General features: G+C 45.8%; 1 protein-coding gene across 1 annotated transcript in view; it reads left to right on the top strand.

Annotated features, from left to right (window-relative positions):
- The first annotated feature begins 4,221 nt into the window (after window positions 1–4,221).
- The window catches only part of LOC101982604 (cytochrome P450 4F4), a 15,278-nt gene continuing 4,099 nt past the window's right edge, over window positions 4,222–15,400 (top strand). The window contains exons 1-7 of the mRNA XM_005360685.2: window positions 4,222–4,392; window positions 4,587–4,785; window positions 6,543–6,687; window positions 8,324–8,377; window positions 8,468–8,595; window positions 10,441–10,562; window positions 13,128–13,398. Coding sequence (XP_005360742.1) covers window positions 4,588–4,785; window positions 6,543–6,687; window positions 8,324–8,377; window positions 8,468–8,595; window positions 10,441–10,562; window positions 13,128–13,398 — 918 coding nt within the window. The 5' untranslated portion in view covers window positions 4,222–4,392; window position 4,587. The remainder of the gene's footprint in view (window positions 4,393–4,586; window positions 4,786–6,542; window positions 6,688–8,323; window positions 8,378–8,467; window positions 8,596–10,440; window positions 10,563–13,127; window positions 13,399–15,400) is intronic.

Here is a 15,400-nt window from a genome sequence, read left to right as displayed (position 1 = left end):
TCAGGTTTTTTAAATTGTCTGCTTATGGGGACCCTAAAGTAGGACCAATATAGTGACAAATTATACTCTTGAGCCAATGTTCATGCCCCCAGGAATGTGAGTATCAGAGAAGGCAGCTTACTTGCTCGATGTCACACAGCTGGTGAGGGACAGAAGCCAGCTTTTTATAAGGTTACCTGATCTCAAGCCAGGAGTTCACAGCTTTTGCAAAAGGCTGCTAAGGTCAGAGAATGCTCAGCGGGTGTTTACAGCTACCAAGTTTCCTGATGGGTGTGTGAAAGGGACCCAAGGACCCCAGTGGGTAGCCAAGTCCTCATTCTATCACTGGAGTAACGATGACAAACCCAGTCCTGGTGCTGGCTATACACTGGGGTGAGTGTTGCTTTAATTCTTTGTTCAATATTATGTATTGAATATTCTCACCAACCCTCTAGCTCCTCTGGTGAATCTGAAAACACTGCAACACAGTGAGTTGAAGAGAAGTGGCCCCAAGCACAGCTGATGCTGAGAGGTGCCGTGCAGTCTGTTCCCACACACAATGCTGTCCGATTCTCAGAAGTCACATATGAATGTCCAGTTGTGTGACAAGCATGACATGCAACAGTTCCCTTTTTAGAATATCAATGATAGTTGTACAGAATAGTAAATGTTGTTTCAAGTGCAAGCTATACTTCACATGAGAAAGGGGACAGAGGCAATGGCTCCAGGGGTGAATGGAGTCTACATCTAGGAGGAGACACACCCGTGTCTCTTCCTTTAAAGGTTAATCCAATCGGGTGGGGGCAGGAATCTGGCTAGAGGCTCAGCCATAGGAAAGTGGACTCACTTTAAGATAATGTACTTTTCCTTCCCAGAACTCCCAGGTCCTAGTGCAATGCCCAGGAGCCTCCATGTGGTTCACTGGTTCTGCCCACCTTTCTGAGGCAGTAATGTCTTCTTTTGGATTCTGGTGAGAGCCTGGCTATTCCTTTTTTAGCACCTAACTCTCCAGATTTCTTTACTCCTTTTCTCAAGTTCCCCTCTTCATTGTGTGACTGCCTGCCGCCATGTGGCTGACCTTCACGCTGAGCTGGTGTTTCCATTCTTCTCCACACAGCCTTGAGACTGGCAGCTAGTGGGCCTGGGATTTCCTTTGAAACTCCAATAAATTATCCTTAATCCCCTGCCTGACTCTGTTATTTGTCCATGGGTGTCATTTATCGGTCACATGTCTGTTGCTGTGATACAGCAGTCTGTCCAAGGCAGCTCAGAGAGGAAAGAGCTTATTGTGGTTCCAGAGAGACAGAGTCCTTAACGGCAGCTGGAGCAGAAAACCGAGAGCTCACACTGTGAGCAATAAACACCAGAGAAAGCCAACCACAAGTAGTGTGAGGCCTTAAATTCTCAGAGCCCATCCCCCAGTGACATCCTTCCTCCAGCAAGGCCACACCTCCTAATCCTCCCCCCCCCCAACAGTGTCACCAAGTGGGGATAAAGTATCCAAATGCTTGAGACTATGGGAGGTATTTCTCACTCAAACAAGCACACTTTTATTACCCTGACTGAAAACCCCATGGGAGTGCAATTTTTCTGTTATCATATGATGATTCTTCAGGAGCTCCCCATGACCTCCAGGAATGCTTCTTCGCTGCCTTTTCAATCTTTAATTAGCAAGCAAACCAACAAACCCATACAAACAAACAAGCCAAAAACAAACAAACAAACAAATTGTTCCTGCAACCCTAGAGGGTATTACATTTGCTCGCAAATGTAAAGACCTGGGTTCAAGTCCCCAGAATCCACACAAAGTCAGGCACCATAGCACACATCTATAACATTAGTACTCTTGTAGAAAGGGAAGCAGAGATGTGAGAATCCCTGGGAGCTAGTGAGTCACTTAGCCTGGAGTACAGAGCTGCAACACCAACAAGAGACCTTAAAAAAAAAAGGAGAAAGGTGAGAACTGACACCCAAGGCTGTCCTCTGACCAGTGCCATGGTCTCCTCTGCTTGGATCCATCTGCTCAGAGAGTTGTGCTCGCTTCGGCAGCACATATACTAAAATTGGAACGATACAGAGAAGATTACTGTTGTTCCTTTGGAAACTACAACTCCCAGACTCCTCCTGGACTATGGATACCTGTGCGCACACCTGCGCACAGGTATGGGACATCCTTCCCAGACACCCTTGCGCTCCCCGTTAAAAAGGCAGGGCCACACGAGGCTCGCTCTCTCGTTTGCCTTTCCTCGTGTGTCCTGCACACCTCCCCGCTCTTCTGTGTTCCCCTCCCCCATTAAAGTGGACCCACGTGGGAGCCGCCGTGCCGTGTCTGTGTTTGTTCCGCCGTGTGTGTCTCTCTAAGTTTGTCCTGTGTTTTAAGAAGAACAACAATTACCATCTGCTCAGAGTTCCTCTTGACCTCACCACCAGATCAACCTAAGCATTGTTCTTTGTTGTAAGCCACATTATGGGGTGATAGCTGCTGGGGTTCAGCGTGACAGGTACGTACACTCCAGGGTAGGGGTGTGTGGATAGAAATGTTGGGTAGGAGGAACAGAGAGACAAAAGAATGAGACATAGGATAGTACCAGGGGGGCAACTCCGTGAATCCTGAATCCTGAACCCACCTGCGTTTATTTTCCATACGCTTCTGTACCCCAAAACAGAAGTGAGGGAAGAAGGCAAAAGGCCGCTTTAACAGCACACAAAGTTACTGGCTTCAGTACTTGAGACACCAAGTCATTATTTCCTGAGTAAAGCATTCTGATGTTTTGGGCAGGATATGCAGTGAGCGCGCCCTAAACCAAGTATCCTGGAGGCTGCCACTTCCTATGTCAAACCTCCTATTTAAAATGAAGGCTCAGGAATAGGCTTGAATTCTCTGACTCCTGGTCAGGGTTGAGTGGGTCCACTTCTATGGGCCATCTTAACGTTCAAAACAGGAAGTAACCACACCCTAGGTCAGGATATCTTGTTTGTAGCCACACCTGTCTTCAACAACTTTGAAAGAGTAAAAATAAGCTCAAACTCTCTGACCTTTAGTCAAGGCAGAACAGGCTCACATCTGTGGACCTCCACAGTTCTTCCAACTGATCCTGGGAATCTCACCTGGGAAATCATAGGGCTGCATTCTTTGATCCTACCCCAAGAACTGTGTCTTTCTCTGGACTCTGAGCTGCTTCAGAGTAGGATTTGAATTTTTGCTTGTGTCCCTGGTAGGCAGAGGAAATCCTGGAGTCTCCCAGCTTTGTGCCATGAAAGAGCTCACCAGAGAAGTTTCTTGGTGTCATGGACAGCAGTTCTTATAGTGACTCATGGCTGGTCACAGTGCAGAGAATAAATGGCCACCTTTATCATAGCCACACCTGCAAGAATCAAGGATCCTTTTGGAAGCTGATGACCATAAGAGCCAGAAGTCTGGGAGGATAGGACCAACAATGTCTTCTGGATATGACAGAACTTCTGAACTCATGAACACACAGCAATTGCCGCTGCCTGTACAAGACCTGTTCAAGATCAAGGCAGCCAACATTCCAGTACTGGGGATGGGGCCTTGAAGCCCCAGGTGAGGAGCTATTGACAGCTGTGGGTGGAGGGAGAGTCAATTTTCTTTAGGGAATCTGGGCCCTGGAAGGCCTTCTGCCCCCTGTAGGCCTTACATCTATTTTTAAAAAAGAAGGGAGGGGTGGGGAGCTGATCTTCAAGGAATAAAGTAGAAGAGTAGCAGCTGAATCTGATCAAAATACGATTTATGCATGTATGAAATTCCCAACAAATTAATTAAAAAATAGTATGTATTCATTTTTTAAAATGAACGGTGCCGGCTATCAGAGAAGCTCAGTGCAGAGGACCTTGGGAGATGGTCTGTGACTGGCCTGGCCTGCCTCCATTGCCCTGGCTCTTGAACTCCTGTTAATGATTCTTGGAAGAGCAGGGGCAATTATAAATGTGGGGCTCAGACTCACCTCTGCTCTCTTCAGAACCTTGCTCACCCCCAAATCTCACCACCCCTGGCCCCCACTGTGTCAGAAAGGGCCAAGTCCCAAGATCTGGCAGTGTCCCTGCTGTGTGCACCTGAATTGATTCCACTCTGTAGCATGCTGATCAGCACCCCTCATTTTGGCCATCTTCCCAGGAGGGGAGGAAGCAGAAGAGCCAGTAAAGGATTGGCTGACACAGCTGAGCCCAGCCTCCCATCACCTCCTCCAGGGCAGAAGCCAGGAATAAAACTAGCTCTAGAGGAGGGTGAAGAAGTCTGGGAAACAGGCTGTTCCTGAGAGGAGGTGCCAGGACAAGGGAGGTAGAGTTGTAGGGTCCTGTACTGGGTTAGAGAGAGCTCTGAGCCTGACTATTTATCTCTAGTTAGCCAGCTGTCTGCGACCCAAAAGCCACAGTGACTCTGTCCACTTCCAGGTAATAGCCCCGGGCAGCCTTACTATGATTCAGGTATTTGGGAACTCTTGTCTCTCCTCTTCTTACTGCCTCTCTCCTCCCCATGGACCACTCCTCCTACTGACAGCCCCCACTCTCCCTACCCCTGTCCACTATCTCTGAGGGCCACATACCACTTCCGAGCCTCTGAATCTCTCTGTCCATCCTCCTTACAGGATGCCACAGTTGGACCTGTCCTGGCTGGGATTGAGCCTGGAGGCAGCCTCACCATGGCTGCTTGTGATGCTCATCGGAACTTCCTGGCTCTTGGCCCGTGTCCTGGCTCAGATCTATACCTACTATGGCACATATCGTCATCTTCGTGGTTTCCCTCAGCCCCCAAAACGGAATTGGTTCTTGGGTCACCTGGGCATGGTGAGTGTGGCAGCAGATTGTGGCTCTCCTATTTAGGAGTGAATGCATTAGGAATGGGGCTGAGGGAGACAGTAGCCCCGAGTCCTCCAATGTCCTTCCCTAGCTTTTGGCTTATTCAGTCTTCCACCCTGAGTTAGCTCTAGATTAATTTCTGCTGTCTTTCTTACACTGGTGTACACTGAGGGGTTTCCAGGGTGAGTCACACCGAGTAAGGACCCCTGTGTTCCCCCATTGTCTGCTGGTGAACTTGAGACCTCCTGAGAAGCCCTGTCCAAGGTTAGTGACATTTTTTCTGTCAGTCCATCTCTGGTTTTCAGTGTTTTTTCTGGGAATGGTCTTTGGTATCACTCTACCACCACACATAGAATAAGAGAGCTATGGACTGTCTTCCTGCCTCCTGTTCCTGAAGCCCCCCCCTCCCCTCTTTTTTTTTAAACTTTTTTTTTTCGAGACAGGGTTTCTCCATAGCTTTTTTGGCTCCTGTCCTGGAACTAGCTCTTATAGACCAGGCTGGCCTCGAACTCACAGAGATCTGCCTGCCTCTGCCTCCCGAGTGCTGGGATTAAAGGCATGCGCCACCACCACCCGGCCCTCCCCTCTTTTTTAAAGCTTGCAGTTCTCCCCTAAGATGAATCCATGAGACATGCTGCCCTAGCAGGACAAGAGTCATCCACTTGCCCTTTCACACACCTTCCTTTGAGACCCACCCCTTGGACTTTGACCAAGTCTATCCTCTCCTTTGGATGACTTGGGCTCGGCTGCTTCGCTGCAAATAGCAAAGCTCACGACATCCATCCATCCGTACAAAATACTGTGCATGGAAATTCTTCGGGTCATTATGATCTTATAGGACTATAGTCACACACGTATGCAGTGCGTCAGTGATAAGAAAATCATTACGCAGCACATGATTTTATTCATATATTTACATAAGTATATATATTTAATTGGATATATAGACAAATACACAATAGATATAGAAGCTCTATACAACACATTATGTATATCATTAAATAATGTATCGTATATATCCACATGAGGGTGAGGGCAGAGAGAAGGTACATTGTGGTATGGTCACTGGCTTATATAATTATGGATTCTGAGCATGCTAAAATGTACCATCGGCAAAGTGGAGGACCAGGAAGTCAGGCTGTATTTAATTCAATCTGATACCAAAGGTTTGACATCCTTTGTGCGAGGATTCTTAGGGGAGGAGTGATCCTGTGGAATGGGTTAGAGTGCAAAGGTCAAGGACCTAGACTGTTAAGTCTGGGGGCAGAAGAAGATGGGTACCCAAGTCTGGAGATGGGAGTGAATTTTCCCTTTCTCTATCTATTGCTCTATACCAGTGGTTCTTAATCAGAGGATCAAGACCATTTGGGGGAGGGGGGGTGTCACAGATTAGACATCCTGCATATCAGATATTTACATTACAAATCATAACAGCAGCAAAAATAATTTTATGATTGGAGGACACCACAACATGAAGAACTGTATGAAAGGCTTGCAGCATGAGGAAGGTTGAGAGCCACTGCTCTATACGGTTCTTCAATGGAATGGATGGTGCTGCACACCGTGTGGAAAGGTGGGTCATCCTGACTGAGACTACTGACAAAAACACCCATGCCTTCTGGAAACGCCATCCTGGAGATACCCGGAAGTCATGTGGTTTCAGCTTTCTGAGCATCTCATAGGCATAATTCACTTGACCCCCGACAAAACATCCCAGGAGGTGACTGCTTCTATCTTGCTTATAGGTCCCACCCACCGAGCAGGGTCTGAAGGAGGTGACTAAGCTGGTGGCCACCTATCCCCAGGGCTTCAGGACATGGATGGGTCCCATCCTCCCGCTCATCACTCTGTGCCACCCTGACATCATTCGATCTGTTCTCAGTGCCTCAGGTACTTGGGGAAAACTGGTAGTGGTGTGGCGGTGGGGAGCGGAAGGTTTCTACTCTCCGCATTCATGCTTCTGTGAGCTTCCTGAAGCAGCCCAGTCCTTCTTTCTCTTGGATCTCTCTACTTTTCACTGAAGTTGTCAGGAGGAAGCCCAAGCAAGGCTCAGCACAGAGGGTGAGAGTGCTGGGTAGAATTCTCGGGGCTCACTCTGGCCCACTGCCTTGGTAATTCTTTTGTTGGAAAGCCTAGAGAATGTAGGGCCCCTTTCTTCTCATCTCCATTCAGAGCTAAGAGGAAGGTATCCTGGGCACCCATGGCAAGGTGTGCACAACTGGGGGTGTATGCTACTGGTGAATGGAGTCCTGGCAGGTGGTTATCTACATCTTCCATCAAACCTCAAAGGGGCTCCTGTTTTCTGATCCAGGTGAACATTGAACCAGCCTGTTTGCCCACTGCTAAGGTCTCTGTGCTGCCTCCAGCAGCTACACATTCCTGGGGTGCAGGCAGAGGGACTTTGGTGATTCCTTTGCCACTGCCTCGTGGGTATTTCAGTATGAAGCTTGACTGATGTGTCCGTCTCCTGATTATACCCGGTGTAGCAGCTCTTTTTGTTGCTGTTGTTATTACAACTTAAATGAGCAAAGACTGGTTTTGATTGTGGTTCAGAGTCCATCATGATAAAAGAGAAATGGACATATTATCATGGGTAGATAGATGGAGGAAAGCGGAGGAGGAGGGAACTCAATTCAATATGTTCCCAAGGGTTTACTTCAGTGACCTTTTTCCAGCTAATCTCCACTTCCTAAAACTTTTAGAATCTTCCAAAATAGAGGCAGCATCTGAGGACTAAATCTTCCAAAACACGATCTGGTTGTGGTGTTTCATACTGTCCCAGGTATCAACCAAGTGTAATCATGGCTATGGCTCTATCTGGAGCTCACAGAGAGCTGTGGACACTTGTAGAACATCTGTTTCTTGCCTGAGAAGTTGTTTAAAATTATCTTTCTCTCTTTCTTCAGCAAAGGATACCAAAATACCAAGTGTTTGGGGGGTTATTTGGCATTTATTACCTAGAGTCCCACTGTCATAGAAATATGACTGAGATTTCTTGTTTGAGGCAGGTCTGATTTCTGAATGCACCACACCAATGCCATGTCTGTGAAAATATTGTGACTATTTTAAATTCTTGTCTGGGACCTGCCTATGGGGCACACTGAGATGTATCAGACCATTTCTGTCCATTTAGCAGTAGATAGGATCGTTAGGGCAGGTCATGTGTGTGTCGGCCATGTTAGCCCATGTTACCCCATATATGTCCATGACACATGTCTGTGTCAGGAGATGTCACAGCACTCGGTGATGGACAGCTTTGTTAGGTCTGTAGACTGTTGGGCTACACTTGACGGGCAGACATGGTAGACTATGTTGAAGCCAAGTGAAGGGATCCTGAGGTGAGTTGAGGCTGTCTCACCTTGTATCCTGTTTCCTTCTTCTCTTCTCTGCTTCCGATGTCCATTTCTCTAACTCTGACCTGCTGGGTTTGGGGCAAACATGCACACACCTCAGTGAGGTGCCCACACGCTCTGCAAGTTCATGTCTTAGCCTCTTTACGGCCCCTGATCATTCTTTTTTATGTCAGTTGCGGTTGCCCCAAAGGAAGTAATCTTCTACACCTTCCTGAAACCCTGGCTGGGTAAGTAGCTGTAGATGAAGGGCCTAGGGACATCCTTGGAGGTGGGTGGGGGACATGCCATCATTGCTTATTGTCATGCTGCCCTCCCAGGGGATGGGCTTTTGGTGAGTGCTGGTGACAAGTGGAGCCGCCACCGTCGTATGCTGACCCCTGCCTTCCATTTCAACATCCTGAAGCCCTATGTGAAGATTTTCAATGACAGCACCAACATCATGCATGTGAGTTCCCAGAACCCAGCTTCTCTGGAAGAAGGGACTTGGCCTCAGATAGATCTGGTCTGTACTCTACAAGGTAATACTGCGGCCATGTTTTATTGTATTTGTCTCTCCATGTTGTGTCCAAGATGATACTATAGAGCCGTATCTTCCCGCATGGTGAGTGCTTACAGAGTTAGTTTCTATTTTTATCAGATGGTTGCCCTGAAAACTAAATACAATTTTATGAGAACTATATAGAAACTGCCAATAAGGAGCAAGGCACTACTACAAACACCATTTTGCAAACAATGAGGTCTGATATTGCCAATAGAGATGTAGGTCAGGGGATTGGTTCTTCTGGACAGGGTTTAGGTCATTTGTGGCATATGATGAGCTGTGGCTCAGCTTGTCTGATACCAGCATAACTCTCTGATTTGGGGACTTGACCATCTTCAAGATAACTTAGCGTGGTCTCATCAGGACAGACTGGACTCTGGTCTCTAAGGTTCTCTCTCTCCAGAAGCATGCTGGGCTTGCTTCTATGGCACACACTTCCACAGAAGAGAAGCTGGAAGTCACTTGAAGCTTGGATTACATTAAAGTGATAGCTCCTTTGTTTCTCCTAGATTATAGTAGTTAAAGTCATAAATCTAACGTAAAAGCAAAGGGTGATAGAATAGGCTCAACTTTGTAATGGACATTGCTGAAAACTCATGTTACACTGGGTTGAAAAACAAAATAGGCACAGGGGCGAGTGTCAAATAAAGAGCCAACAGTTTTCTTTTCTACTTGCTTGCTGGTTGCTCATCTTGTTGGCCACACAAGATTCCTTGTTTAAATACAAAAGATAGCCAGTTACTCATTGTGCATCTTCCTAGCGTCTGTTCTTTCTTGAAAGCATCTAAATGCCATAGGGGCATCACAGGTAGGCTTCAACAGATGCAACCCATGACCTACATGCCAACTTGAAGCAAGCCTGATATTTGCCCATGGAGAATATCACTGGATCGCTCAAGGGTTTCTGCAAGTATATATGAAATAGTCCACGTTACGAACATTGGAATGAGCTTGGGAGTGGTGACACACGCCTTTAATCCCAGCATGTGGGAGACAGAGACAGGCAGAGCTCTGTGAATTTGAGGCCAGCATGCTCTAAGCAGTGAGTTCCAGGACAGCCAGGGCTACACAGAGAAACCCTGTCTTGAAAAGTCAAAAAGGAAAAATAATATTGGGATGGTTTATGTTAGGAATACTTAGTAAGGATACTTAGAAAACAATGGAAGTCTGCCATACTTAACATAGAGATAGCTTTGAGCCCGACTTATTATACTCAAGATAAGGAATAATACCATTTATTGCATTTATAGCACTTCTGGAGCTGATGGTCGTGATCTAATTCCATAATTTATGCCACAAATTAAATTTTTATCAAACCTGTAAGATAGAGGCTGCATTTTCCTCATTAGGGTGAACCTAAGGTTTGGAAGGATAAAGGAACGTGTCCCACTATCCCCAGATAGTAAGTGATCTATAAATAGTGGCTCGTGGGCTCCATCGTGGTTTATCAGACACAGTCAGATCAACTTCTTGCTGAAGACATGGCATGTGAAACAGAGGGCAATGAGCTGACTGAGGGTGTACAGAGCATGGGCATCAGAGATGAGGCTTAAATTCACATCTCCTGATCCTCAGGCTTGGGTCTTCCTCTCCAATGTAACAGTTTCACCAAAGCCTAGCTATCCCTGGGGTCAATGTCTGGAGCAGAAACCTGGGAGTCTGATTTGGGGTATCCATTCCTGTGGCTGTGGTTGGGCAGAGTCTCAAGGAGCTGAACCCCGATTATGATACTGTTTCTTTTCTGTAAAGGCCAAGTGGAAGCGCCTGGCCTCAGGTGGCAGTGCCCGTCTGGATATGTTTGAGAACATCAGCCTCATGACCTTGGACAGTCTGCAGAAATGTGTCTTCAGCTTTGATAGCAACTGCCAAGAGTGAGTTCCCCCATTCGCCTGAGAACATAGACCTAAGGGAGGAGGTGTGAGAGCTATGGCTAGCAGTAGGAAAAGAGGCGACTCCCTGGAAGACATGATTTAGAACAAGATTCAGGGATGCAGATGGGTAGTAGATCATGTAAATCTGGCATGGAGGAGGCACCTTAGACATGAGATTGGCAGGTTGACACTGGATTAGATACTTTCCTCATTGCTGCAACAAAATAGATGATAGAAGCAATTTAAGGAAGAGTTTATTTCAGGTCACTTTGAGGGACGCTCCATCACAGCAAGGAAAGCAGGGCAACAGGCTGGCTACACTGTGTCTGCAGTCAGGAAGCAAAGCTTGTGCTCAACTAGTTTTCTCCTTTTTGTGTGGTCTGAAACCTGCTCCCCATTGTATATATGAAAACGGGCGGAGAGAAGCCATTCCATTTCCTGAATGCTATGCTATCTTGAAATTGTCCTCACTCTAAAGGTCTAACACCTTTTGTCACCCCACACAAGTTCTTAGGACATGGGTAGAAAGATGCCAAATTTGTTGCCAGAAAAGTAGCAAGGATGGAATCTATTCTAGCTTCGACAGAGTCTCCCCCTTCATGAAAACCCCACATGATCTAGGTCTCCATTGTCTGTATTTTTTTCCCACATTCTGATCTACCAAACTCCTATCAGAATTTTCCTTTAAGTTCCCCTTACAGAAGTTAAGGGCTTTTCTGGCTCAGCATTTCAAATTCTTCTACATTCCTTCTACAGAACAAGTTTCAAAGGCCTAAGAATCACATGTTCAGGGTTTTTATAGTTATGACCCCACTTCTGGTACCAATTTGCACATTACTTGTGTTTCTTGTTTATACAACAAAAATTAAAGAAGGAAGGCTTTGTTTTGGGTTGAAGTTGAGGGGAAGTCCATCACCATAGGGAACTTACTGGGGTAGGAGTGTGTGCGTGGGGGGGGGGGTGATAGTCACATGGCATCCACAGTCAGGAGGCAGAGGGCAGTGAATGGTTACACGAACTAGCTTTCTCCTTTTGGTGTCTTCTGAAAGCCCAGCCATGACACAGTGCTGCCCTTATTAAGACGAGTATTCCCACCTCAATTAAGCCAATCTAGAGAATCCAGGTGTGCTCAGAAATTTGTCTACAAGGTAATTCTAGATCTTTTCAAGTCAACAATCAGTATACACCAATATAGGAGCTAAACTTTAAGGATATAAAAGCCAGACAAAGGTGGAAACTTTCTCCTATACTTTCTACCAAGGGTATTTGTATTTGTAGTCACTTCTGTTATGGTGACAACATTTCTGAGGGTATTGACTTAATCAGAAGATGGACTTATTTTTGACTCATAGTTTCATAGACTTTTGTTGATGGTTCTTTTTTGTTCATTTTGGTTTTTTTTTCCAATTTTTTTTTTTACTGAGAAAAGGAAAAAAAACAAGTTTCCGCCTCCTCCCAGCCTCCCATTTCCCTCCCCCTCCTCCCACCCTTCTCCCCCTCCCTCTCCAGTCCAAAGAGCAGTCAGGGTTCCCTGCCCTGTGGTAAGTCTTAGGTCCTCCCCCCTCCGTCCATATCTTGGAAGGTGAACATTCAAACTGGCTAGGCGCACACAAAGCCGGAAAATTAAGTAGGATCAAAACCCCTTGCCATTGTCCTTGGCTTCTCATCAGCCCTCATTGTTCGCCTTGTTCAGAGAGTCCGGTTTTATCCCGTGCTTTTTCAGTCACAGTCCAGCTGGCCCTGGTAAGCTCCCAGTAGATCAGCTCCACTGTCTCAGTGGGTGGGTGCACCCCTGCAGGGTTTCTCTGTGTAACAATCCTGAAACTTGCTTTGCAGACCAGGCTGACCTTGAACTCACAGAGACCTGCCTCTGCCTCCCAAGTGCTGGGATTAAAGGTGTGTGCCACCACCACCTGGCCTCTGTTGTTTTGAAAAAGTGTTTGTTTCATGGCAGTTGGGAAGGAGAGAGAGAGAGAGGGAGAGAGGGAGAGAGAGAGAGTAAAAGATCAGGTCCTAACATCCTCTCCAAGGCACAATTATAATCACCTAGCCAGCTTCTATTAAGTCCTATTTCTTAATGGTTCTGCCATTTTCTAACAGCCACAGAGATGACCATTTGTGAAACAGCCCCGAACCACAGTAAATGGACATGATCATATCAGAGTTTTGTAGACACTGACTGTCTTGTAGAAACAAGGTGAAATTGTCACTGAAAGCAGGAGCCCTGTAGGAAACTGGAAGAAAATAAGGTCTTAACTAGTGGAAAGTACTGGGAAGCAGGTGGGTCAGAACTAAATCTAGGGTCAGAGAGAAATGAGAGACATGATGTTTGTGCTGCACTCCAGATGCCTTGAGACATGGAGGCTCATGAGGATGGGATGCAGAGAGATAAGAGACTTTATAGTCAAATCTTATGACTAATGGCAGGCATGTATTTGTGTGGCCACCTGTTTCTGATGACCGAATATCTTGTTGGCAAGTAATTCGCATTTGTAGTTGAGAGATGCTTCTTGGGCTCCAGTTGGGTTGAGTTGTGTTTCTTCTCTTCATGCTCTACTCATACAGAAAGTCCAGTGAATATATTTCTGCCATCTTGGAACTCAGTGCTTTAGTGTCCAAACGGTTCCAGCAGTTGCTTCTGCACGTAGACTCACTTTATCAGCTCACCCCTGATGGGATGCGCTTCCATAAGGCCTGCCGCCTGGTGCACGACTTCACAGACGCTGTCATCCAGGATCGGCGACGCACTCTTCCCAGTAAGGATTTTGATGATGTCCTCAAGGCCAAGGCCAAGTCCAAGACTTTGGATTTCATTGATGTGCTGCTGCTGACCAAGGTGGGTTCTCAAGAGGTGAAATGGAGTTGTTTAAATTTAATTCATTGAACATGATGGTGCACATCTTTAATTCCAGCACTCCAGAGGTAGTGGCAGGAAGAGTTTGAGGCCAGCCTGGTCTATATACTAAATTCCAAGGCCAGCCAAGTCTACATGGTGAAACCCTATCTCAAAATAATTATTAAATTGTTAATTCATTAAATAGCTATCTTTTTGTTTGTGGCCGTAAGTTTTAGATAGAGTCTCACTAAACAGCCCTGACTAACCTCAATCTCATGTTCTTCCTTCCCTCACCTTGCACTTTCTGGAATCACAGATGTGTGCCACATCACTTAGATCTAGTTAGCATTTTTAGAGGTCAGTCTCACTGTGTTGCTAGTGAATGGATCTTCCTATCCTAGTGAATGGATCTTCCTATCCCAACTTTCCAAGTCATGGGGCTACATGCATTTGTTACATCCTGGCTTTAAGTGGTAGGATGAATGATGGAGTCAAATATGGGATTGGAATAAAAAGACATTTCAGATTTGAGGCTTGATGTAGAGATACCTAGCGGCGATGGAAGGCATGTGAGGAAAATAGGGGCAATCTAGAAAGAGATATTATAGAGATAAAATCAGTATCCGGTCAGCATATGCCTGCCAGATCTGAAACTGAAGGACGTAAGACTTCACTTTCTTTGTAACTTAATGTGTGGTTGTGAAATCATATTCAAGTCTGTATGTATGCCTAGAACTGTGCACATACATGGCCAGGGCAGCCCATCTGTTATCCTCAATAATACCAGCAGCCAGATTAGGATTGTAAGAATAGCTTCCGATATCTGCAGCTCCTCCCTTCTCAGGTGATGTCATGATTTTACATCAGGTGTGTCCAGAAGATTTTACACCCCAGGAAGAAAGCCCATACATTACGAATCTTGCAAGTTTCACAGCAGAGTTGGCACATCTGTGCCTTCTTTGTTTCAGGGAATATAAACAGATGCAAAAGGAGAGAGGTGAAAGGGGAGAAGGACATGGAGAGAAGAAGAGGAGGGGGCATGTAGGGAAGAATTAATGTTGAGAGGGTAAGAGAATACGAGACAAATAAGCATGAGGGGACATTTTAAATTAATTTTTTTTTGTTTTTTTGGTTTTGTTTTGTTTTTTTTTTTTTTTTTGGTTTTTTGAGACAGGGTTTCTCTGTAGCTTTGGTGCCCATCCCGGAACTAGCTCTTGTAGACCAGGCTGGCCTCGAACTCCCAGAGATCCGCCTGCCTCTGCCTCCCGAGTGCTGGGATTAAAGGCGTGCGCCACCACTGCCCGGCTTAAATTAATTTTTGAGTGTGCAAACTAACTCGTTTCATTACAGCATTTTCATGAACATGTAATTTTGCACTTTGAGGGAGGACTTTATTCTGTAATGTAAGCAAGTTTTCTCCAATCACCGATAAATTCTACAGGTATGTAGTCCTAAGAACCTCCAGAGGAGATAAGATAAATTTTCTGTGTGTAACACCCAAGAATGAAACAAGCAAGTACAGTAGGAATTGAATGCAGGATAAAAGTGGCCAGGGGAAGAAAACATATGAAAAATATTTGAAAGTGAAAAGAAAAAGAGAAGTCTAGTTAGTGGTCATATGTAAGGAGGTATCATCTGTATCCACAAATTGTCATGTTGTCACTGTTTATCCTGTCAGTTCAACCCTTTCTGTTCCAAAGAGAGTTCTGTTCCAAACATTGCCCTTGCTGACAAGGTAGACTCTATTCCTATCAAACAATTATGGAAGGATTGACAAAGAGAGTTCTACTCCCCTCCTAGGAGAAGACGCAGTGTCTTGAGGGTAATGTTTTTTCTCCAGTTTCAAAGGGATGCTGTCGTGCAACCATCCTATATGCAAGGTTACATAGAGAAATTGTGATCTAGCCAGTAGTAACCAATTTCAAAAACAAACAAGAAAGAGCACAGTCAAGAACTGTCCCTGGGGTGTGAGGAACTGTGATGATGATCAAGAGAGGTACAG

Source organism: Microtus ochrogaster, linkage group LG3 (assembly GCF_000317375.1).
Source record: "Microtus ochrogaster isolate Prairie Vole_2 linkage group LG3, MicOch1.0, whole genome shotgun sequence".
Taxonomy (NCBI): Eukaryota; Metazoa; Chordata; class Mammalia; order Rodentia; family Cricetidae; genus Microtus; species Microtus ochrogaster.
Note: the sequence above shows the minus strand (reverse complement) of the source record. Positions and strands in the feature narration are given on the sequence as shown.